A 27,040-nucleotide genomic window follows, 5' to 3' on the forward strand; every position below is an offset into this window, starting at 1 on the left:
TTCCTGAAAGCTATGTACCTAAGAGAGAAGAGGTATAAAAGTTCTTTAACCTTAAGAGGGTTATGGATTGATTCAAAAATTGAATACAGGATAGGAAATCTATTGCAAACCTTGGCCAACTTTATTTTAAAATGAATTATTAAGTGCTTGGAATTCTCTGAACTTTAACAACAAAATATGAAATGCAGTTAACTAACTTGCATGATTATAATTTCTACCAGTAGGGATTTTTAAGGGTATTTTAAAAAATATGTTTCATGTGCAGATCCTGTTTATGAAGATCTATTAAGTGAAAATAGGAAAATGATCACTAATGAGAAGATAGATGCCTACAATGAAGCTGCAATCAGTATTTTGAATAGCAGCACCAGAAATTCTAAATCGAATGTTAAGATGTTCAGTGTTTCCAAATTAATTGCTCAAGAAACCATCATGGAATCTTTGGATGGCTTACATCTTCCTGAATCAAGCAGAGAAACTGTAAGAATTCTTGTATCTGTCAGTACAGACTGTAATATCTAATTGGTTATAGCTGTATGTCACTGTAATGTAACAAATAATTTAATTGCAGTCTTAATTAGTTGCAGTTACTCTGTCTAAACATAGATCTAGAAATAATTTTGCTTTCCATCACTTAGCTGAATATATCAGTGAGAGTTTTAGTATAAGGGAGAAAGTTACGGAAGGGAGGAAATGCGACTTCATTTAGTGAGTGCTAGTTACTCTTTTAATATCCCTTGTTTCATATAAAGCTTATAAGTTCTCAGCACACTCGTGTTTGAAAACTACTGCTTTATATTCTCTTAGCCTTGAACCTTAAATTTACAAGATTAAACTTCTGTGAAGGGCTTCTCTGGTGGCGCAGTGGTTGAGAGTCCGCCTGCCGATGCAGGGGACACGGGTTTGTGCGCCGGTCCGGGAAGATCCCACATGCCGCGGAGCGGCTGGGCCCGTGAGCCATGGCCGCTGAGCCTGCGCGTCCGGAGCTTGTGCTCCGCAACGGGAGAGGCCACAGCAGTGAGAGGCCCGTGTACCGTTAAAAAAAAAAAAAAAAAAACTTCTGTGAAGAGCACATTTTTTTAATATGTAGAATGATCTTTATTATTTCCTTCTAGTTCTGATACCCTAAACATGATTCAATGTACAAAGTAGATACTGAACAAATCCAGATTGATGAGTGGAAAAGGATTTTAGGTTAAGTACAAAAGAGAGCTGCATAATTATAAATTTTCACACATAGTACAATAGATGTTACTTAGAGTTATTGTTTTCTTATAAAGCAGTTGTTCTAGTTGTTCTTAACCTTTTTGAGGATCACATAACCCTGTATCTGACACACACACACACACACACACACACACACACACACACACACACACACACACACACACACACACACACACACACACACACACACACACCTCCATATTTTTTCAGGGCTTTGTGGACTCCCTGGAACTGGTTAAGAACCTTGGGATGGAGTTTGTAGGCTAGTATCTGCAAGAGTTCCAGGCTCAGAGTCTCCTGAAGTCTCAGAGCTAAGAGAATGAGATTTTCTAAATAACTGAGTACTTTGAATGTTTTAGGCTTAAATAATATAATCATCTTAAGAGTTCTAGGGGTACCTAAACTATACAGTTTTCATAAACTAGATTTGACTGAACCTTCACCTAGAAATACTTAACAGCTTGCCTAGAATATTTTTATTATAATGAAACCATGTTGAAGATTCTACACCTCATTTAAAATTAGAAATCTTAAAACTGTTGAATCCTAAGTGGTCCATAAACTGTAAACCAAATGAAGGGCATATTATAAATACTGTCAGCTAAGAATTAATTATTTTTGGTGGCAGTTATTTTATATTCTTTTTTCACATCTAAAGACTGGGACTCTATCTTAAGTATCTTGGTATCTTTTGTATTGAAAATCTGCTAATTAAATTTCTTTGGTCCTTGACATCTGTCAGTATTTTTGTAACCAAAGGTCAAGGCCCATTAACAGCCATGAAATCAGCATTTTTTTTCTTTTTTTAAAGAATAGAATGGAAAAAAGTCAGATGCATTCCAAGTAGTAAGGATAGGTATTGTTTCCCATATATGTGTTCTGAGTCACATTATAAAATGAATTTTTCATTACAGTTAATAACCCAAGAAGTTGGAAAAACCCTGAACTAGTTATTTACAGATTGAAGGAATACCATTATTTACATCAGTGTTTGGGAAATGGTAGCAAAAAGTACAAAAGCATTTTGGTTTTAGTGCTGAAACGGTAGTATTCACAGGAGAAAATCTAATGGGAAATACATTACTGACAAGATAATAATGAAATAACTTGATTTTTTCACAGAGTGCAATGATTCTTATGAACGTGTATTGCAATAGGATTTTGAAGCCTGTAGATGGTTCCTGTTGTCAACCTCGGCCTCCTCTTACTCTCCTACAGAAGCTAGCTGCTTGTTTTTTCACTTTATCTATTATTGGATATTTAATTTTTTATATAATTCATCATAACGCTCATCGGAAGAATAAGCCTTGTACTGATTTGGAAAGTGGAGAAGAAAAGAAAAATATTATCAATCCCCCTGTGTCTCCATTAGGAATACTTTTACAGTCTTTCTGCAAACTTGGCCTGATCATGGCTTATTTCTATATGTGTGACCGTGCAAATCTATTTATGAAGGAAAACAAATTTTATACACATTCAACTTTCTTTATTCCAATTATCTACATCTTGGTTTTGGGAGTATTTTACAATGAAAATACTAAGGAGGTAAGAGTCATTTTCTTTTTAGTTCATGTTATCCTTTTCATCTCATTACAAAGTGTAGATTAACAAAATAATATCATTTATCACGCCATAATATACAAACATTTACATATATAGAAGAGGATGAAGGAATATTGCAGCTGTACTTCACTTAGTGGACTCTTAACTGTTGCTTTTTTGAAACAATTTGGAGAAAGTTCATAGTTTCATAAAGATTGTTGAAGAGTTGGAAAATAATGACCTGTGAAAAAGATATCATGACTTGGTGTCATTTTGCCTGCTTGAGGATGGAGAAAGTTGAGGTGCTCCCAATTTTGTAATGGTCTTCAAACATGAGATACTATTATCATTTATAAGTTAAAAACATATAATTATACTAATAAACACTTTTTATATTTATATGTTTATATAGTCAGACATGTACACACAAATTAGAACTTACATAATAATGTGGGCACTGTTCACAATATTCTGAATTCCTATTTTAGTATTACTGTAATTGCTCAGAATATTAATATAACTGCTTTATAAGTCATTTATTTGAATTAATAAATTATATTGTAAGACATAACTTTCAGATGAGGATGATTAATCAGTTCTTCATTTCCAGTGGGAATATTCTAGAGAAAATCAAGTATAATAAAGGAGCTTTTTTTCCACAATAAAGTATAAAAGAACTATAAGATCTTTTCTAACTGAAATTCTAAGATTCTCTTAAAGAAAATTATTAAATGCCATTTTTTTAGATTTACAAACATATCTGTCATAGTTTAAAAGTAATCTTAATATAAAACCATAAGTATCAACTTAAATATTTAAAGTCTCTTTTATGTTCATTTTCAAATTCATATTATACTTTAAATAGTTTTATTATCTCTTTTATCAAGAAATAAAATGACAATCTTTAACTGATTTTCCCCCAACGTTCTTTTGAAAGAAGCATTAGCTTTATATCCTATGAGAAAAATGTTAACATATTTAATGTATACTGTCCAAATAATAGCTTCATGATGAATTTTAAAGCAAATTTTGATTCTTTTACCCAGACTAAAGTGTTAAATAGAGAACAAACAGATGAATGGAAAGGCTGGATGCAACTTGTGATTTTGATTTATCATATCTCTGGAGCAAGTACAGTAAGTATTTTGAATTTAAGTTCTGAAAATATAGGAAATAATGTCACTTTAATGTTTCCTTAAGGGCACCAATTCTTTTGTGTTTTATATTCTCTACCATTTGGAGACCCTTCTTATTTCCCACCCAGTTTTTCTGTCTTCCCATTTTTCTCCTACCATCTGACTCTTTGAGAATGTCTAGTCTTAAAAGCAAAATAATTATTTTTTAAAAGATAAAGCAATAATTTGTATTTACTTTGCCTTAATTTTAAGGTAGTAGGAACAGCTGATAATCTAAGGGTATTGTTTCATGTCCTTCTGAACAACTAAAGTTATCAAGAAACTTTCTAGATGATACTTAATTGCAAAGGATTTAGAATAGGCAAGTTACTATTAAAAGAAATCAAATTAGATGATTATATTTTATATTCTATCCTTCACTGTATGTTAGGAAGTTTGACCAACCATTTTTATATTTTTAAAGTTTAAAAACTTAGAACTCTTTTGCCCCAGTATTCAGAGTACTCAGATACCCATGGTCTGCTGTTGTTGACCATGTATTATGTGCCATACTTCATAAGTATTACCACTTCCATGAGATGGAGGACCCTTCCTTTGCTCACCTAGTGCCCTCTGTACCTAGACAAAATCATTTTTCCCTTAGCCGTAGGTGTCTTTTTATGTCTTTTAGGCTTTGGATTCTCATGATTTGGGGACATCTTGGATTTGGTAGGGGTAGAAAAAATGTGTTCAGAATTGTAACATACAGCTACATACATTTAAAACAAGCTTTTAAGAGTAAACCTAGATATCTAATAACCACTTTCACACAAGTTTATTTATAGGGAAGGTACAAACTGATTTCTATAAAATATGTTTTAAAAATTTAACAAGTTCTTTCATAATTTGGGAACTACTGAACTGGTTTTTATTGCTTTATTTGCTTATATAAAGCACACATCTGTAAACAGTAACTTAACATAGAATCAGTGATTCCATTTAACATTGAGTCAATGTTGAGATAATAGGGGAGTGTTGCCCAGAAAGGAGTATTTTGAAATTTCCATTGCAGCAGTTAAGAAGATGAGTAATACTAGGGTTTTTCAGATATCTCTAACAATTAGAAAATACTAACGTTATTCTTCATTAAGTCTCTTTATTATTTTCAAAAATTACTGCTGATTTCATGGATGGCTCGTTTGAAGGGCAAAAGGCAGAGGAAGAGGTATAATTTTTACTGAAATTGTATGGCTATGATATGTATATTTGTGACAACAGTAAAACTCCTGTGACACTGCAGCTGAAGGGAACCTAGTTAATTCAGGTAACTGTGGAAGAACCAAGACAATAAAAGAGATCCAAAGCAAGGAGAGATGAAGATAGTAAGAATTAGTTCATAAGCCCAGTTCAGAATTTGTAGGATAAATTTAGCAGATTTTCTAAAAAGTAAAGATGAATATTGAATCATAGAAATATCTCTGACATATGAAGAAAGATTAGTTTAATTTGAAGGGGGGTGGGGAGAGGGTTTTGTTTTAAGAGAATGCCACTTAAGACATAATTAATTGCTGACATATAAAGGGTAATAGTACTGTGTAAAAAAAAAAAATCAGAAAGAATTAATGGCAGATTCAGTTCTTTAACTCATTGATTCCAGAAAAGATTTGGATCATAGAAGGATGAAAGCAATTTGGCATTCTATTATAATTATTTCTCAAGCTAGCATTCTAATACATCTTAGACTATATCCCAATACATTCTAAGTTACAGTTTAAAAACATCTATATTCTGGAAGGACATACTTTTCATTAACAGATCAGTTATGATTAATTAACATATCCCTGTTCGTTTATATAGAATTTTGTGGTTAAAAATTACCTGTATCTACACTGGCAAAGCATTATTAGCATGGGTTATAATGTATTTGAGGACTTCATTCTTGGATATTTGTGGGATTACCCTCATTAAAAACGTTTTAATGGTCATGATTATTTTAATTACCTAATCTTAATGCTTTTTTATTTTGAGTAAAATATGTCAGACTTTAGTTGTGCCATGTTTTTATAGTAAAATAAAAACTATGTCAAAAAAAACTATGTCAAAAATTACAGAGAATTATTAAAATAATCCAGATGGTCTGGTAGATTGCAATTGTTGGTGTAAACATTCTTTTAAACATAATTTATATCAGATATGAATAAAATATTGTGAATTAAATACAGAGAGTGCAGCAAGTTAGGTATATACAGTAGATGATTTTGTGTTCCATTGTGGCTTTTTCTCCTTTGAGAGTTTGTAAATAACTTCCATGAAGGGACCTAAGTAAAAGGGCTTAAGGGAAAATATGTGGGGCTAGAAAAAGAAGAGAACCAGCAGTCAGCCTATTAATTCTAATGAAATTGGATTCTCAATACACTTCTAATACTAAAATTTTGTTGTAAGTAATACTTGACTCCTGAAAGACAAAAAGGAAAACAATTCGAATTAAAGGAGACTAAAGCGGAATGAAAACTAAATGCAATGTGTGATTCTTGGTTCAAGGTTCCTAAATCAGAAAAATTTTTTTTTAATCATAAAGGATATCACTGGGACAATCAAGGAAATTCATATATGGATTATACAGTAGATACTATTTTATTTATATTTAATTTCATGGGTATTATAATGATAATATAAGAACTATACAAGAAACTATTCTTTCTTCTTAGGTGATACTTGCTAAGATATTTAGGGATGATGGTCTAAATTTGCAGACACATGGTCTGCAAATACTTTTAAATAGTTCAGCATGGTAAATAGTTGTTCGTTGTACTATTCTTGCAACTTTTCTCTTGGTTTAAAATACCTTAAAAACTTGGGAGAAGTATTACATGAAATTTGTAATAATCCAACATTGGTAGAAACTTGGCAAATTGTTCTGATAGTGTTTAAATTCAATTTAAATTGTTGTATTTACTGTTTAAATATAACCAAGTCTCAACATTGTAGGCCCAGACCCAGTCTTGAAGGGGCTCGAAAGCATGCGTTATGGAGAGTGGTTCAAGTAATTGGGAATGGTTAGCCTCGGTTGACATCTGTTTTCAGCTGTTCATAGAACTATCAGATGTAAAAGTGATTAACTGCGTGCATATGGCTCTAGAGTTAGACTGTCCATTTTGGTGGCCACTAACCACATGTGGCCATTGAGCACTTGAAATGTAGCTAGTCAGAATTCAGATGTGCTATAAATGTGAAATATATATGAGATTAAGTATGATTAATTATGGTAAATGCATACAAAGTTCAAAAGCTTAGTATGAAAGAATATGAAATATCATGGTATATGTCAGAATGATAATATTATGGATATATTGAATTAAATTAAATGTGTTTATTAAAATTAATTTCACTTATTTCTTTTTTTTCATATAGGCATTTTATTTTATTTTTTTAACATCTTTATTGGGGTATAATTGCTTTACAGTGGTGTGTTAGTTTCTGCTTTATAACAAAGTGAATCAGTTATACATATACATATGTTCCCATATCTCTTCCCTCTTGCATCTCTCTCCCTCCCACCCTCCCTATCCCACCCCTCCAGGCGGTCACAAAGCACCGAGCTGATCTCCCTGTGCTATGCGGCTGCTTCCCACTAGCTATCTATTTTACGTTTGGTAGTGTATGTGTGTCCATGCCTCTCTCTCACTTTGTCACAGCTCACCCTTCCCCCTCCCCATATCCTCAAGTCCGTTCTCCAGTAGGTCTGTGTCTTTATTCCTGTCTTACCCCTAAGTTCTTCATGACATTTTTTCTTCTTAAATTCCATATATATGTGTTAGCATACGGTATTTCTCTTTCTCTTTCTGACTTACTTCACTCTGTATGACACACTCTAGGTCTATCCACCTCATTACAAAGAGCTCAATTTCGTTTCTTTTTATGGCTGAGTAATATTCCATTGTATATATGTGCCACATCTTCTTTATCCATTCATCTGATGATGGGCACTTAGGTTGTTTCCATCTCCAGGCTATTGTAATAGAGCTGCAATGAACATTTTGGTACATGACACTTTTTGAATTATGGTTTTCTCAGGGTATATGCCCAGTAGTGGGATCGCTGGGTCATATGGTAGTTCTATTAGTAGTTTTTTAAGGAACCTCCATACTGTTCTCCATAGTGGCTGAACCAATTCACATTCCCACCAGCAGTGCAGGAGCGTTCCCTTTTCTCCACACCCTCTCCAGCATTTATTGTTTCTAGATATTTTGATGATGGCCATTCTGACTGGTGTGAGATAATATCTCACTGTAGTTTTGATTTGCATTTCCCTAATGATTAATGATGTTGAGCATTCTTTCACATGTTTGTTGGCAGTCTGTATATCTTCTTTGGAGAAATGTCTATTTAGGTCTCCTGCCCATTTTTGGATTGGGTTGTTTGTTTATTTTGTTTTTTTTTCCTTTTTAACATCTTTATTGGGGTATAATTGCTTTACAATGGTGTGTTAGTTTCTGCTTTATAACAGAGTGAATCAGTTATACATATACATATTATCCCATATCACTTCCCTCTTGCGTCTCCCTCCCTCCCACCCTCCCTATCCCACCCTTCCAAGCGGTCACAAAGCACCGAGCTGATATCCCCGTACTATGCGGCTGCTTCCCACTAGCTATATACCTTACGTTTGTTAGTGTGTATATGTCCATGACTCTCCCTCGCCCTGTCACAGCTCACCCTTCCCTCTCCCCATATCCTCAAGTCCGTTCTCCAGTAGCTCTGTCTCTTTATTCCTGTCTTACCCCTAGGTTCTTCGTGACATTTTTTTTCTTAAATTCCATATATATGTGTTAGCATACGGTATTTGTCTTCCTCTTTCTGACTTACTTCACTCTGTATGACACACTCTGGCTCTATCCACCTCATTACAAATTGCTCAATTTCATTTCTTTTTATGGCTGAGTAATATTCCATTGTATATATGTGCCACATCTTCTTTATCCATTCATTCGATGACGGGCACTTAGGTTGTTTCCATCTCCGGGCTATTGTAAATAGAGCTACAATGAACATTTTGGTACATGACTCTTTTTCAATTTTATTTTATTTTTTTTTATTGGAGTATAATTGCTTTACAATGGTATGTTAGTTTCAGTTTCACAACAAAATGAATCAGTTATATATATACATATGTTCCCATATCTCTTCCCGCTTGCATCTCCCTCCCTCCCACGCTCCCTATCCCACCCCTCCAGGCGGTCACAAAGCACCGAGCTGATCTCCCTGTGCTATGCGGCTGCTTCCCACTAGCTATCTACCTTACGTTTGGTAGTGTATATATGTCCATGCCTCTTTATCGCTTTGTCACCGTTTACCCTTCCCCCTCCCCATAGCCTCAAGTCTATTCTCTAGTAAGTCTGTGTCTTTATTCCTGTTTCACCCCTAGGTTTTTCATGACATTTTTTTTTCTTAAATTCCATATATATGTGTTAGCATACGGTATTTGTCTCTCTCTTTCTGACTTACTTCACTCTGTATGACACACTCTAGGTCTATCCACCTCATTACAAATAGCTCAATTTCATCTCTCTTTATGGCTGAGTAATATTCCATTGTATATATGTGCCACATCTTCTTTATCCATTCATCCGATGATGGACACTTAGGTTGTTTCCATCTCTGGGCTATTGTAAATAGAGCTGCAATGAACATTTTGGTACATGACTCTTTTTGAATTATGGTTTTCTCAGGGTATATGCCCAGTAGTGGGATTGCTGGGTCATATGGTAGTTCTATTTGTAGCTTTTTAAGGAACCTCCATACTGTTCTCCATAGTGGCTGAACCAATTCACATTCCCACCAGCAGTGCAAGAGTGTTCCCTTTTCTCCACACCCTCTCCAGCATTTATTGTTTCTAGATATTTTGATGATGGCCATTCTGACTGGTGTGAGATGATATCTCATTGTAGTTTTGATTTGCATTTCTCTAATGATTAATGATGTTGAACATTCTTTCATGTGTTTGTTGGCAGTCTGTATATCTTCTTTGAAGAAACGTCTATTTAGGTCTTCTGCCCATTTTTGGATTGGGTTGTTTGTTTTTTTGTTATTGAGCTGCATGAGCTGCTTGTAAATTTTGGAAATTAATCCTTTGTCAGTTGCTTCATTTGCAAATATTTTCTCCCATTCTGAGGGTTGTCTTTTGGTCTTGTTTATGGTTTCCTTTGTTGTGCAAAAGCTTTGAAGTTTCATTAGGTCCCATTTATCTATTTTTATTTCCATTTCTCTTGGAGGTGGGTCAAAAAGGATCTTGCTGTGATTTATGTCATACAGTGTTCTGCCTATGTTTTCCTCTAAGAGTTTGATAGTTTCTGGCCTTATATTTAGGTCTTTAATCCATTTTGAGCTTATTTTTGTGTGGTGTTAGGGAGTGATCTAATCTCATACTTTTACATGTACCTGTCCAGTTTTCCCAGCACCGCTTATTGAAGAGGCTCTCCTTTCTCCACTGTACATTCCTGCCTCCTTTATCAAAGATTAGGTGACCATATGTGTGTGGGTTTATCTCTGGGCTTTCTATCCTGTTCCATTGATCTATCTTTCTGTTTTTGTGCCAGTACCATACTGTCTTGATTACTGTAGCTTTGTAGTATAGTCTGAAGTCAGGGAGCCTGATTCCTGCAGCTCCGTTTTTCGTTCTCAAGATTGCTTTGGCTATTCGGGGTCTTTTGTGTTTCCATACAAATTGTGAAATTTTTTGTTCTAGTTCTGTGAAAAATGCCAGTGGTAGTTTGATAGGGATTGCATTGAATCTGTAGATTGCTTTGGGTAGTAGAGTCATTTTCACAATGTTGATTCTTCCCATCCAAGAACATGGTATATCTCTCCATCTATTTGTATCATCTTTAATTTCTTTCATCACTGTCTTATAATTTTCTGCATACAGGTCTTTTGTCTCCTTAGGTAGGTTTATTCTTAGATATTTTATTCTTTTTGTTGCAATGGTAAATGGGAGTGTTTTCCTGATTTCACTTTCAGATTTTTCATCATTAGTGTATAGGAATGCCAGAGATTTCTGTGCATTAATTTTGTATCCTGCTACTTTACCAAATTCATTGATTAGCTCTAGTAGTTTTCTGGTAGCATCTTTAGGATTCTCTGTGTATAGTATCATGTTGTCTGCAAACAGTGACAACTTTACTTCTTTTCTGATTTGGATTCCTTTTATTTCCTTTTCTTCTCTGATTGCTGTGGCTAAAACTTCCAGAACTATGTTGAATAAAAGTGGTGAGAGTGGGCAGCCTTGTCTTGTTCCTGATCTTAGTGGAAATGCTTCCAGTTTTTCACCATTGAGGATGATATTGGGTGTGGGTTTGTCATATATGGCCTTTATCATGTTGAGGTAAGTTCCCTCTATGCCTACTTTCTGCAGGATTTTTATCATAAATGGGTGTTGAATTTTGTTGAAAGCTTTCTCTGCATCTATTGAGATGATCATATGGTTTTTCTCCTTCAATTTGTTAATATGGTTTATCACATTGATTGATTTCCATATATTGAAGGATCCTTGCATTCCTGGAATAAACCCCACTTGAACATGGTGTATGATACTTTTAATGTGCTGTTGGATTCTGTTTGCTAGTATTTTGTTGAGGATTTTTGCATCTATGTTCATCAGTGATATTGGCCTGTAGTTTTCTTTCTTTGTGACATCCTTGTCTGGTTTTGGTATCAAGGTGATGGTGGCCTCACAGAATGAGTTTGGGAGTGTTCCTCCCTCTGCTATATTTTGGAAGAGTTTGAGAAGGATAGGTATTAGCTCTTCTCTAAATGTTTGATAGAATTGGCCTGTGAAGCCATCTGGTACTGGGCTTTTGTTTGTTGGAAGATTTTTAATCACAGTTTCAATTTCAGTGCTTGTGATTGATCTGTTCATATTTTCTATTTCTTCCTGATTCAGTCTTGGCAGGTTGTGCCTTTCTAAGAATTTGTCCATTTCTTCCAGGTTGTCCATTTTATTGGCATAGAGTTGCTTGTAGTAATCTCTCATGATCTTTGGTATTTCTGCAGTGTCAGTTGTTACTTCTCCTTTTTCATTTCTAATTCTATTGATTGGTGTCTTCTCCCTTTTTTTCTTGATGAGTCTGGCTAATGGTTTATCAATTTTGTTTATCTTAAAGAACCAGCTTTTAGTTTTATTGATCTTTGCTATTCTTTCCTTCATTTCTTTTTCATTTATTTCTGATCTGATTTTCATGATTTTTTTCCTTCTGCTAACTTTGGGGGCTTTTGTTCTCCTTTCTCTAATTGCTTTAGGTGCAAGGTTAGGTTGTTTATTCGAGACGTTTCCTGTTTCTTAAGGTGGGCTTGTATTGCTATAAACTTCCCTCTTAGAACTGCTTTTGCTGCATCCCATAGGTTTTGGGTCGTCGTGTCTCCATTGTCATCTGTTTCTAGGTAGTTTTTTATTTCCTCTTTGATTTCTTCAGTGATCACTTCGTTATTAAGTAGTGTATTGTTTAGCCTCCATGTGTTTGTATTTTTTACAGATCTTTTCCTGTAATTGATATCTGGTCTTATGGCGTTGTGGTCGGAAAAGAAACTTGATAGCATTTCAGTTTTCTTAAATTTACCAAGGCTTGATTTGTGACCCAAGATATGATCTATCCTGGAGAATGTTCCATGAGCACTTGAGAAAAATGTGTATTCTGTTGTTTTTGGATGGAGTGTCCTATACATATCCATTAAGTCCATCTTGTTTAATGTATCATTTAAAGCTTGTGTTTCCTTATTTATTTTCATTTTGGATGATCTTTCCATTGGTGATAGTGGGGTGTTAAAGTCCCCTACTATGAATGTGTTACTGTCGATTTCCCCTTTTAAGGCTGTTAGTATTTGCCTTATGTATTGAGGTGCTCCTATGTTGGGTGCATAAATATTTACAATTGTTATATCTTCTTCTCGGTCGATCCCTTGATCATTATGTAGTGTCCTTCTTTGTCTAATAGTCTTTATTTTAAAGTCTATTTTGTCTGATGTGAGAATTGCTACTCCAGCTTTCTTTTGGTTTTCTTTTACATGGAATATCTTTTTCCATCCCTTTACTTTCAGTCTGTATGTGTCTCTAGGTCTGAAGTGGGTCTCTTGTAGACAGCATATATATCGGTTTTGTTTTTGTATCCATTCAGCCAATCTCTGTCTTTTGGTGGGAGCATTTAGTCCATTTACATTTAAGGTAATTATTGATATGTATGTTCCTATTCCCATTTTCTAAATTGTTTTGGGTTCGTTATTGTACGTCTTTTCCTTCTCTTGTGTTTCTTGCCTAGAGAAGTTCCTTTAGTATTTGTTGTAAAGCTGGTTTGGTGGTGCTGAACTCTCTCAGCTTTTGCTTGTCTGTAAAGGTCTTAATTTCTCCATCAAATCTGAATGAGATCCTTGCTGGGTAGAGTAATCTTGGTTGCAGGTTTTTCTCCTTCATCACTTTCAGTATGTCCTGCCACTCACTTCTGGCTTACAGAGTTTCTGCTGAGAGATCAGCTGTTAACCTTATGGGGATTCCCTTGTGTGTTATTTGTTGTTTTTCCCTTGCTGCTTTTAATATGCTTTCTTTGTATTTAATTTTTGACAGTTTGATTAATATGTGTCTTGGCATATTTCTCCTTGGTTTTATCCTGTATGGGACTCTCTGTGCTTCCTGGACTTGATTAACTATTTCCTTTCCCATATTAGGGAAGTTTTCAACTATAATCTCTTCAAATATCTTCTCAGTCCCTTTCTTTTTCTCTTCTAATTCTGGAACCCCTATAATTCGAATGTTGGTGCGTTTAATGTTGTCCCAGAGGTCTCTGAGACTGTCCTCAGTTCTTTTCATTCTTTTTTCTTTATTCTGCTGTGCAGTAGTTATTTCCACTATTTTATCTTCCAGGTCACTTATCCATTCTTCTGCCTCAGTTATTCTGCTATTGATCCCATCTAGAGTATTTTTCATTTCATTTTTTGTGTTGTTCATCATTGTTTGTTTCATCTTTAGTTCCTCTACTTCCTTGTTAAATGTTTCTTGCATTTTGTCTATTCTATTTCCAGGATTTTGGATCATCTTTACTATCATTATTCTGAATTCTTTTTCAGGTAGACTGCCTATTTCCTCTTCATTTGTTAGGTCTGGTGCATTTTTATCTTGCTCTTTAATCTGCTGTGTGTTTTTCTGTCTTCTCATTTTGCTTTCTTACTGTGTTTGGGGTCTCCTTTTTGCAGGCTGCAGGTTCGTAGTTCCCGTTGTTTTTGGTGTCCTTTCCCAGTGGCTATGGTTGGTTCATTGGGTTGTGTAGACTTCCTGGTGGAGGGGACTAGTGCCTGTGTTCCGGTGGATGAGGCTGGATCTTGTCTCTCTGGTGGGCAGGTCCACGTCTGGTGGCGTGTTTTGGGGTGTCTGTAGACTTATTATGATTTTAGGCAGCCTCTCTGTTAATGGGTGGGGTTGTGTTCCTGTCTTGCTAGTTGTTTGGCATAGGGTGTCCAGCACTGTAGCTTGCTGGTCGTTGAATGAAGCTGGATGCTGGTGTTGAGATAGAGATCTCTGGGAGATTTTCGCCGTTTGATATTATGTGGAGCTGGGAGGTCTCTTGTGGACCAGTGTCCTGAAGTTGTCTCTCCCACCTCAGAGGCACAGCACTGACTCCTGGCTGCAGCACCAAGAGCCTTTCCTGCACACGGCTCAGAATAAAAGGGAGAAAAAGTAGAAAGAATTAGTAGAAGTAGGAAGAAAGAAAGAAAGAAAGGCGGGAAGGAAGGAAGGAAGAAAGAAAGAAAGAAGGAAAGAAGGAAAGAAAGAAAGAAAGGAGGGAGGGAGGGACGGTGGGAGGAAGGAAGGAGGGAAGGAAGGAAAAAAAGAAAGAAGATAAGGTAAGATAAAATAAAGTTATTAAATTAAGAAATAATTATTAAGAAAAAAAGTAAAAGAAAACAATAGACGGATAGAACCTTAGGACAAATGGTGGAAGCAAAGCTATACAGACAAAATCTCACACAGAAGCATACACATACACACTCACAAGAAGAGGAAAAGGGGAAGAAATCTTGCTCTCAAAGTCCACCTCCTCAATTTGGGATGATTCGTTGTCTAAAGGAGGGAAGGAAGGAAAGAAAGAAAGAAAGAAGATAAAGTAAAATAAAATAGAGTTATTAAAATTATTAAGAAAAAAAATTTAAGGAAAAAAAAAGGACGGATAGAACCCTAGGACAAATGGTGGAAGCAAAGCTATACAGACAAAATCTCACACAGAAGCATATATATACACACTCACAAAAAGAGGAAAAGGGGAAAAAATCATAAATCTTGCTCTCAAAGTCCACCTCCTCAATTTGGGATGATTCGTTGTCTATTCATGTATTCCACAGACATCAAGTTGATTGTGGAGCTTTAATCCACTGCTTCTGAGGCTGCTGGGAGAGATTTCCCTTTCTCTTCTTTGTTTTCACAGCTCCCAGGGGCTCAGCTTTGGATTTGGCCCCGCCTCTGCATGTAGGTCGCTGGAGGGCATCTGTTTTTTGCTCAGACAGGACAGGGATAAAGGAGCCGCTGATTTGGGGGCTCTGGCTCACTCAGGCCGGGGGGAGGGAGGGGCGCAGAGTGTGGTGTGAGCCTGCGGCGGCAGAGGCCAGCATGACGTTACACCAGCCTGAGGCTCGCTGTGCGTTCTCCGGGGGAAGTTGTCCCTGGATCCCAGGAACCTGGCAGTCACTTATTTCTTTTAACTGTTTAAATGTCTGGCAGCCACATTAAAAATTTACCATGTGGCTCACATTTTATTTTCATCACACAGCACTGCCCTAGACAGCTTAATTTGGTAGCTTTTACGTAGAGTTTGATTTCAACTTTTCATGAAAAGGAACTTTATAGCAATTAATGACCATCTGAAAATGGTATGGATTGCCTTGGGAATTTGTGTGTTTTCTGCTATTAAAAGGTGCTCAAATACTTGAAGGGAATTTTTGTTTTGGTTTGGTTTTTTTAATGGTACGCGGGCCTCTCACTGTTGTGGCCTCTCCTGTTGCTCCCGTTGCGGAGCACAGGCTCCGGGCGCGCAGGCCCAGCGGCCATGGCTCACTGGCCCAGCCACTCTGCTGCATGTGTCCCCTGCATCGGCAGGCAGACTCTCAACCACTGTGCCACCAGGGAAGCCCTTGAAGGGAATATTTTAGAGTGCATTCAAGAATGAGGTAAAGATACAGGTTTAGGTTAGATAAGTTTTGAGGCTATTTCAATACTGTATTCCCACTTTCATCCCAGTGATTCTAATATGTTACACCTTCATTGAAAATTTCTGATCTAATGATGAGATAAGACATTTAAAAAGAACTAATGATGAAAAGCAATAAATATAAACTCTAATATATAGATTGTTGGTGCTTAAAGGAACTCAAAAGGAGAAATGACTTTCATCTGAGAGTAAAAGAATGGAAAATTTGACCAGGGCTCTAAAGAAGGATAGTATTTGTATAAACAAAATGTGGTTAGGGGAACATTCCAGGGTATAAAGAACAGATAAACAAAGGAGAGGTGACAGGAAAGTACAAGAAAGACCAGTTTAGGAGACAGAGAATCTAACAGTTTGGCTAGAGTGGAGACTATGTTGAAGAATTTATGACATTATAATTCAGGGGGTTTTCCTTCCAGAAAAAAATGTTATCCCTCAGAAAATAAAAAGATGTGTTCAAGAATGCATTCGAGGATATATACAGAAGATGCATATGTTCGAGGCCTTATAAAGTCAGTTTAAGGCGTCTGCTCAATTATTTTATCCTACAAAGTATCACTTAGGGAAGACATGTTAAACTAAAATGGCCATAACCAGTGTTAATGCTGGATAATTACAGAGGTGATCAGATAAGTCTATAAAATAGAAGCCAAAAAAATGTTTACATAGATTTAGTAATTATTCCTAAAAGAATGGCTTTATAATTACAAAGGTTGGATGTCACTAAACAAGCCTGTTAAAGATCATTTTAAAAAGCAGTACACTGCCTGTGTTGTAGAGATCGTGACTATACACCTAAAGGACTAATAGGTGGTGGGGAGAACACATGACAGTGTTCTAAGGTTAGGAGAGTTAGGACTTGTAAATAATATTTCCAGTGACTCCCATAAAATATAGATTAGAAATATGTTGTATTTCTTTCAGCTTAGATAGAAGTGAAGATGTGATGCTCTGAAAACTCATGGTGAAGATGAAACACATGCAGGAGTGTAAAATAAAATTGTTTTATAAAATAAGATTAGAAGGGAAATAATATTTCTGAATTAAGCGTGCATGTTTTTTAAATGTAATTTTTGCTGAATAATCAAATATTTTAAGTAGTCATGTGATGATTTTATTTACAAGTCTAAATTCTGTATATTTAGTGGGGCCAAGAATGTAGGATTTTGGGGGGTGTTGTTTTTTTTCAATTATTTAGGATTTTTTTTAAAATTTATTTTTGGCTGCACTGGGTCTTTGTTGCTGCACGCAGGCTTTCTCTAGTTGTGGCGAGCGGGGGCTACTCTTCGTTGTGGTGTGCGGGCTTTTCATTGTGGTGGCTTCTCTTGTTGCAGAGCACAGGCTCTAGGCATGAGGACTTCAATAGTTGTGGCTCGCGGGCCCAGTAGTTATGGCTTGTGGGCTCTAGAGTGTAGGCTCAGTAGTTGTGGTGCACAGGCTTAGTTGCTCTGTGGCATGTGGGATCTTCCCGGACCAGGGCTTGAACCCACGTCCCCTGCATTGGCAGGCGGATTCTTAACCACTGCGCCACCAGGGAAGCCCTTTGTTTTGTTTTTTATCTTCTTGAGAAAATGTGAACTCCTGAGTGACCTTGTATTCAGCATATATATGGTGATTAATAATTATGGATATAATATATTTAATTCAAATTGGATGAAATGTACAAAGCGCCTCACATTTATTAACTCATTCATTCCTCACAAGACCCTTTGAGGAAGGAGAAGATAGTCTCATTTTGCAGTTTAGAAACTCAAATTTAAGTTTAAAGTCACATAGCTAATGAGTGGCAGAACCAGAATTTGAATCTAGGTCTCTAATTCCAAAGTCTACTTTTTTTAACCCCTGCTACAAGGCTTAATTTTCGAGAATAAATCTTTTCATTGCGCCAGTGCTGAGTAATAATGATGCTCCATTATCTTGGTTAAATTTACTGGTTATGGTAATTTAGGTATAGTTAGTATCAGCATGTATTTCACCTGTTTATTTTTGTCAACAGTTTTTGCCTGTGTACATGCACATTCGGGTTCTGGTTGCTGCGTATCTATTTCAGACAGGGTATGGGCATTTCTCATACTTTTGGATCAAAGGAGACTTTGGAATCCATAGAGTATGTCAGGTAGGAATGCACGGTTATCTGTTTTCTTTCATTTCAACATGCTTTTGTACCTAACTGTGGAGAAACTATAAATATGTCCATTTTAAGGCCATGGATAATTTGAATTTATGAAATAGCACTTTAAAGTTTTGTTATTTCCATTACTGAGGGATGAAAAAATAGAGTTTAGATGAATGTATAATAAAAGCAAAAGGGAGAACATTGCTGATTCACTTTAGTTTTATAGAAATGTACAGTTACATGGGATTGTTAAAACATGCTATGTTTTCTCTAAGAAGAGGATTAATATTTTTTGTTTCTACCTTGTGCTAGGAAGTTTGTAAACATTATTTTATTTACCCTTCATTACAACCCTGAGTTGTGATCTTTATGTTTACAGACAAAGACACTGAGGCTCAGAGAGGTTAAATAATTTGCCTAAGGTCACACTGTAAGTGATAAAGCTCTAATATTAATCTGCTCAAATTCTGTGTTCTTTGACATCACATTGTCTGAAATGACTGTTACAAAAGTCCCAAAGATAACTTTTGTTTTTCAAAGACAATTTTTAATTTGAGTAATATTATTTTGTACCTATTAAAATGTTCAATTTAATACCAAATGAGGTAAATCAACATCAGACAGAGATGAAATGGACACCCTTTTGTTGAGGTAATCTAATCTCTGTTTATGAACTGCAGCTCTAGGAAGGAGGTTTATAATTCTTTTGCTGCATTTAACAAGATGGCAGTTGTAGCCAAAGGACAGCTCAGGTTGGTGCTTTGCTGGGATTCAGTTAATATAATGATGCATAAATATTTTATATTCAACTCTTTACAATGATTTTAAAACAAATGTGATTTTAGGGATTAGTAAAACATACTTGTACAGTTATTTTAGTCTTAAATAAACATTTATACTCTGTCAGAATCTGTCTGCTTTTCATGCATACCTGGAATGAAAACCATTTTCTTCTCCTTTTTAATAGGTCTTATTTCGTCTCAATTTCCTGGTAGTGGTGTTATGTATAGTAATGGATCGGCCTTATCAATTCTATTACTTTGTCCCCTTGGTCACTGTATGGTTCATGGTCATATATGTTACTTTAGCACTATGGCCACAGATAATCCAAAAGAAAGCAAACGGTAAATATACTCTCTTACTAATGTTAATAAATATATTCTTTCAATGTAAGTTCCTTTTCAGTTGCTAGGGGCTATTATTTTTATTGAGACATGTTGACAGGTTAAATTTATGTGTAGCATTGACGTTTTGAAATTTTGTTCTTAAATTATGTTTTTAAAATTTTACAGTTAAGTAGTTCAAGTAGTATAACAGTGCAGAACAATAGTTTGCATTTATATTGTATGTGTTTTCTCTTTTTTAAAGTTAAATTTTCAAAGCCATTTTACATATCTACTAGTGCAGCCGTTTTCAAACTATCTTGTATGGAGTCAGAATGGAGAGAGCCAGAAGAGAGGAAAGCCAAACAGGGCTCCAGGGCCATACATCCTGCTTCAATCTTGGCAGTTCTGCTTTATTTGATTTCTTATATATATATTGAGATTTTGAGTAAACACTATGTCAAACAAGCTTAAAAATCACTAATATAGTTTATATTCTAGACAACCCTTTAAGCAGTTATTATAAACCTGTTTTTTGTTTAAGGAAACCTAAGTACCCAGAAGGTGTCATCTTCAGATTTCACATAGCCAGGTCTGATAATGTTCAAAGTGAGGTCACAGTCGTTTATCTTAATGCTTTTTCCCCTCAAGATCATGTCATTAAAATAAAAGCCTCCCTTTTTTAGAAAAAGAAATTTTTTATCTTTAATAATGTATTTAACTTAACTCTTTCAATCAACTATTGTATATCAAAAAACATTTTCTGTTGACTTTATTATAATATCAAATAATTCTTCAGGAAAGGGTTCAATAAAGTCCATTTGTGTCTTTGGACAGGCTCTGTAGTTTCATTCCTCAACACAAACCCAGCATATTAATAAAATGATAATCAGTATGTATAAACTGTGAACACATAATTTAAAATATGCATATGTTAAAATACATCTTATGGTTAAATTAGTCCACTAGGGAGTTCTTAAGCTCTCTCCTTAGAACTTTAATGTTTAAGCAGTATTATCTAAGTTATATTAAACGTGAGTGTTTGTTAGAGTTACATTGAACCTATTGTTCCAAATTTTGTTGTAACTTTCAATAATGAATAGTATAATTGAATCTAGGAGGTATTTTCAAATATATTGAAAATAGTGGATAAATAGCAGGTATATGGGGTATCAGGTTAATGTTGTAGCCTCATTCCTAGTAAGGACCCTCCACCTTTTCTTCGTGTCCTACTTGTAATTTATACTACTTAGATATATTTTTTGTATCCTGTAGGCAGCCTTAAATTATTTTTAAGAGCTATGCAGGGTATTAATATGTTAAATAGAGATATTTAATGTGTTTTCTAATGTAAATTTACATTTCTTAGTAAATTAAACATTTTCTCTCTTAGGAAATTGTTTCTGGCATTTTGGCTTACTGTTGAAACTAGCCTTCTTGCTGTTATGTATATGTTTTTTGGCATATTCTCAGGTTTGTATAGTCTTTTCGGTTTATATTTTATTGTAAATTTCAAATCTATTAAAGTATGAGAGACGAGTCAGAGCTTTTTTTAAGCCTCATTTTTTAATGACTGTAATAAAAGTGTCACTCTGTAGCTGACTACTCAGTGTGGTTCTTTTGAGACCTATCTACTTTTGTTACCACTGTTATTGTTGTAAGAGCAATTTAAAGCTCTTCCTCTGGCAATTGTTCAAAATCCATTTTAGTTGACTTTGATCAATCAAATTTTTATTGAATGCCTCTTATAAGACACTAAGTGAAGATCAAAATTCTCTTGAGAGAATTTGCAACTTGGTTTGTGCATTATTCATGGCACCAAAATTTAACTTGATTTTTCCATAACTGCATAGAGTAAAATTTTGGCTGTTAATAAAACCAGCTTCAGAGTGAAGGGTTTGTATATATGTAGTACATTTAACTTAATAAAACTTTTGGTCATTTTCTTATCTCTAAACTTTTGTCCCCCTATTATGATGGTTGAGGTTTTTCTCAGCTATTTTAGCAGGATGGCAAATTGCTACCTGCTGGTCAGTCCTTCAGACAGACATATTGTTTGGTCAGCATGATATTTATAACAAAATATTGTAATTTGAATGCCTATAGTTGTGAGATACTCTGTAGTTTACTCCCATCTCCAACACTGTGTGTGTGTGTGTGTGTGTGTGTAGTCCTATAAAGCTGTTTTTTTTGTTTGTGTTATAGGCTTTCCTACTTATTTTTATACTTAGAAATAAAGCATATTTATTTCTGCCTGATTTACAAGGTTTTTTGCAGGAAATATATAAAATAATAAGCAATAGGCAAATGTATAAAGAAATAGCCAGGTAACTGCCACATTACTTGATAATTATTCATTAAAATTCCCAACACCCCCTGGTTCATCTGAGGGAGAGAAAGGAACACGGACCAACAGTTCGATAGAAAGAATTAAGAAGATTTCTCCAGCTTAGGATCAGTATTGACCACTGGACAAGAAAAAAAAGTACATAGCCCAGTGTCTTTCACAAAATGGGTGCTCATTAAATACTTGATTATTAATCAAAAAATAATTTTTAATGAGAAATACATTTTTAAATTATAAATACATCATTATGTGATATATGATCTACAGGGCCATGTATCTCTAATATATATAGATAAAATATAGAAATATGATATAATAGGTATATACCTTACATTGCAAGTCTTGGTAATAATCATCGTTAATTTTCTGAGGCAAAAGCTTTAATAGAACCTATTTTTATAAGCTATTAGCATTTTAAATTCTGCGGTTAAATGGAGAATATTGTATTTTGTTAATAAAGTTCTTCTGACCTAAAGATTTGGTATTACCTAAAATATACTATTTTCATATTTTGCTTTGATTTTTATTAGCCTTTTTAAAAGTTGTGATGTTAAACATTTTTTTATGCTGTGGCATTATGTCTAATAATGGAGTTTCCTTAATAGAGTTTGTCTTCATTCTTTAGTCTGGAGATTGAGGTTTTTGTTCTCTTTTTTTTGAAAGACTTCATTAATGTGCAGGAATGTACCCAAGACTTCTGCCCCTTCATTCCCAGATTTTCCAGGCTGTCAGATTAATAAGGGGGTACATTCACTAACTCGACCAGAGTAAAATTGTAAACTTCGTTTCAAAGGCTAGTAATGGAATTTGGGTATGGTTGATTGAGTAAGGTGACTAATTCAGAGGATTCTTTTAACTCAAATGGTTAATTATAGATTATTAAGGACATTTAGATAAAGAAAAACTATAACTTTAACCATCATCCTTTAGGTTATTGATACTGTGTTGGCTGAAGTATTTTGTATTTTTGTGTTTTGATCAGTAAATATTAACTCTTTTGTATACTAGATTAAAAACCTTAAATGGAATAATTTTCCAATTACCAGCTTGGTTTGTTTGTTTGTTTGTCTTATTTTTCAGTCTCAGTAGCCTTTCATATGCAGTGAAAGTAAGTTAACAAAAATGTTTTAAATCATCTTTCATAGCCTTTAGTAGAATATATTTATTTTCAAATGAAATGGCATTTTCAAATGAAATATTTAAGTAGAATTTTAAAATTGTGAATGACCCTTATATAATTTTAACTTTAGAAAATGACAGTTTGTAATAGAATTGCAAGGCAAGTATTAACTTGTACCATCTTAATTTATTTTCTGGATTCCTCTTCTCAGGGTGCATTTGAGAAGATCTTTTCTCTTTGGCCATTGTCCAAGTGTTTCGAACTGAAAGGCAATGTATATGAATGGTGGTTCAGATGGAGGTTAGATCGTTACGTATGTATTTACCTTGTGATCTTTTGCTATTTCAAATTATACTTTTAAAAATTATTTGGAAAATTTTAATCTATTTAGTTTTGGAATAAGGAAACATGTTGATTTGGTAAATCAAAGCAGTCCAGCCCTCCCCTGTTTTTATAGTGGAGAAAGGGTATGCATGTGTACATATATCAGTAGGAAAATACTATAAAAATGTTATCTATAAAGTGACCTTTATTTGAGTCATAATTTTGACTTAGAGATGATCTCATATATATGCTTCAGCCATTCAACACAATACTTATTAAGCTCCAATATATGCTCTAGATGTTGGTGTTATGAGGGATATATTTTAGAGAAAGAAGACATACCACCAGGCTTCCAAACCTTATAATCTAGTTTAAAACTCTGGATTACTAAAAAAACCCCAAAAACTCTGGATTACTGCTTATAATTAGTGCTAAACTCTGCAGTATGGATTTTGTAATAGAAGTGTGCAAAGAAAAGAGAGCAATGTCATGGATTATTCCATGAATTTTATCTTGAAGGCTGGTTAGGACTTAATTGGCCAAGAAAATATGAAACATCTAGCACAGCATTTGGAAAATAATAGACACTGAATAAATATTAATTACCCCTCTTCACTCTTTCCCTTTAACTTCCATTTTTTACTCTTCCCTTTTTTCATTCAACAAATATTTTCTTAGTGCCTTTTCTGTGCTATTCCTGGTTTCTAATACCTATGCACTTTCCAGTTATTCTTAATAAATAAAATATTTACTTTTAAAATTATTTTTATTTTTCTAATCGTACATTGCATTTCAAAACCATATGTGAATAAAAAGCTATGTTAAAGCCTTGCCATAAAATAATTTTTAATTCTCAACTTTCTCATTAGGGCAGTCTACTACGATAGCTCATGCTAAGTGTTTATTTAAAAAAGAAAGCTGGAACTTCCCTGGTGGCGCAGTGGTTAAGAATCCGCCTGCCAGTGCAGGGGACATGGGTTCCATCCCTGGTCTGGGAAGATCCCACATGCCACGGGATCCCACATGCCACACAGGCCTGTGTGCCACAACTACTGAAGCCTGTGTGCCTAGAACCCATGCTCCACAACAAGAGAAGCCACCACAATGAGAAGCCCGTGCACTGCAATGAAGAGTAGCCCCCGCTTGCTGCAATTAGAGAAAGCCTGCACATTGCAATGAAGACCCAGCGTGGCCAAAAATAAATAATTTTTTAAAAAAAGAAAAGAAAGCTATTGTGCTTTCTGATCCACCATTTTTTTTCATTCTTATGTGCATATACTGCTTTTTCAAAGTATGCTCTTGGTAATGTTACTGTTTATTTGCTTGAAAGTACCAATATAGAATATATTTTATCTTGGTTGAGTACATTTGAATTTTATCATGTGTCTTCAGAATAGTTTTTATCATTTTTTCATTTTTATTGAAGTATAGTTGGTTTACAGTGTTGTGTTAGTTTCTGCTGTACAGCAAAGTGAATCAGATATACATATATCCACTCTTTTTTAGATTTTTTTCCCCATATAGGTCATTACAGAGTATTGGGTAGAGTTCCCTGTGCTATACAGTAGGTTCTTATTATTTATCTATTTTATTTTATTATTTTTAAAAATTTATTTAATTTATTTTATTTTTGGCTGCGTTGGGTCTTCATTGCTGCACGTGGGCTTTCTCTAGTTGCGGCGAGTGGGGGCTACTCTTCGTTGCGGTACGCAGGCTTCTCATTGCAGTGGCTTCTCTTGCTGCGGAGCATGGGCTCTAGGCACGTGGGCTTCAGTGGTTGTGGCTCACAGGCTCTAGAGCACAAGCTCAGTAGTTGTGGCGCACAGGCTTAGTTGCTCCATGGCATGTGGGATCTTCCCGGACTAGGGCTCGAACCCGTGTCCCCTGCATTGGCAGGTGGCTTCTTAACCACTGCACCACCAGGGAAGTCCCAGATATCTATTTTATATATGGTAGTGTATATATGTCAATCCCAATCTCCCAATTTTTCCCTCCCCCGCTTCCCCCATGGTAACCATAAATTTGTTTTCTATATCTGTGACTCTATTTCTGTTTTGTAAATAAGTTCATTTGTACCATTTTTTTAGATTCCATGTATAAGTGATATCATATGATATTTGTCTTTCTCTGTCTGACTTAGTTCACTCAGTATGACAATCTCTAGGTCCATCTATGTTGCTGCAAGTGGCATTATTTTGTTCTTTTTTTATGGCTGGGTAATATTCCACAGTATATATGTACCACATCTTCATCATCCATTCACCCGTTGATGGTTGCTTCCATGTCCTGGCTATTGTAAATAATGCTGCATGAACGTTGGGGTGCATGTATCTTTTCGAATTATGGTTTTCTCCAGATATATAAATTGTCTTTATTTCTTCACTTGCTGCTGAGACTGCTTGGAGTAAACCAGCTTATCTGTGTCATTGCAAGAGATGTTTGCTTGTCTATTGCAAATTGTTTCCAACAATCATTGACTTCATTTCTTGAAGTTTAAGTTCTTCATAGAAACTTTGGACCTTTAAGCTTTTTACCTACATACTTTTATACATACTGTTCTCCTTTACCAATTACATTTGCTATTTATTGAAAAGTAGCTGTTTAAAACAGGTTTTCTCTCCTTATTTTTTAGGTAGTCTTTCATGGGATGTTGTTTGCTTTCATTTATCTGGCTTTACAGAAGCGCCAAGTACTTTCTGAAGGAAAGGGTGAACCTCTTTTTTCAAACAAAGTTTCAAATTTTCTATTATTTATTTCAGTAGTTTCTTTCTTGGTAAGTTTCAAAATGTAATTTTCTAAATTTCCCAAATCCACAGTACAGAAAATTAACTTCTAAGAGATAGGAGTTTAATCATTTGTTTTTAGTAAATAAAATCTTTACTTTTGAAATTCTTTTTCTCCTTATTTTTTAATTGAACATAAATTCTAAAGAGAATATATATATGTTAAATATGAAGAATAACTGAGATCTCAGTGAAATAGAATTTTAAAAGTTGTAATAAGTTTGGGAAAAAATATAACATAAGGTGTTTGACAGGAAGAGCCATCACTGCCTTATGATCACTACTTCCAGAAAATCACAGACTTATGTTCCCCTCTTTCTACTTTCTGATATTTGAGCACACCAAAAAGAGTGATGAGCAAACCTGTGGACAGTTTTTACTGAAGCTTTTTTAATAGCATAATGAAGTATAATGTTATAAATAAAACTATTTTTAAAGTTGAGTGCTTCCTCTTTAAGGCATATATATTTTTGTGAACTGATGCATATATTTTTTATTTTAGACCTATTCCATCTGGGCTAGCAGTTGTAAAAACAAAGCAGAGTGCAATGAACTCCACCCATCTGTTTCTGTGGTACAGGTAATTATCTTTATTTAGAGAAAGTTTTCTTCTTAATTTTTGATAAGAACAGAGTCTTTAGAGGCAGCGAGATTTGAGATTAAACTCTATTAAATGTAGGTATATTACTTAATCTTCCTAAGGCCTACCTTCCTCTACTGTAACAGAGATATTAAAAATCTCTTTTAAAGGGTGGTTATTAAATGTATGGAAATGATCAGTGTCTGTTGCTTAATAAGCACTCAGAAAGTGTTAATTCTTTTCTCCTGTTTGCTTTTTCATCATTTATTTATTCAAATTTCTTCATTTACTTTTTTACTTAGAAGATCATTAAAAACTATGAGACTATGTGTTAAGGACCATGCTAACTGGGCTTCCCTGGTGGCGCAGTGGTTGAGAGTCCGCCTGCCGATGCAAGGGACACAGGTTCGTGCCCCGGTCTGGGAAAATCCCACATGCCGTGTAGCGGCTGGGCCCGTGAGCCATGGCCACTGAGCCTGCGCATCTGGAGCCTGTGCTCCGCAACGGGAGAGGCCACAACAGTGAGAGACCCGCGTACTGCAAA

The 27,040-nt window shown here is 35.0% G+C and overlaps 1 protein-coding gene across 1 annotated transcript in view; it reads left to right on the forward strand.

The window, feature by feature from the left end:
- Positions 1-27,040, forward strand: part of CASD1 (CAS1 domain containing 1) — a 77,539-nt gene that overhangs the window by 31,161 nt on the left and 19,338 nt on the right. Inside the window, exons 8-16 of the mRNA XM_060157049.1 lie at positions 266-480; positions 2,350-2,772; positions 3,816-3,905; positions 18,120-18,239; positions 19,207-19,363; positions 20,736-20,815; positions 23,021-23,122; positions 25,766-25,906; positions 26,419-26,496. Of these exons, the coding sequence (XP_060013032.1) occupies positions 266-480; positions 2,350-2,772; positions 3,816-3,905; positions 18,120-18,239; positions 19,207-19,363; positions 20,736-20,815; positions 23,021-23,122; positions 25,766-25,906; positions 26,419-26,496 (1,406 nt within the window). The remainder of the gene's footprint in view (positions 1-265; positions 481-2,349; positions 2,773-3,815; positions 3,906-18,119; positions 18,240-19,206; positions 19,364-20,735; positions 20,816-23,020; positions 23,123-25,765; positions 25,907-26,418; positions 26,497-27,040) is intronic.

The sequence above is a fragment of the Lagenorhynchus albirostris genome, chromosome 8, assembly GCF_949774975.1.
Source record: "Lagenorhynchus albirostris chromosome 8, mLagAlb1.1, whole genome shotgun sequence".
Classification (NCBI taxonomy): Eukaryota; Metazoa; Chordata; class Mammalia; order Artiodactyla; family Delphinidae; genus Lagenorhynchus; species Lagenorhynchus albirostris.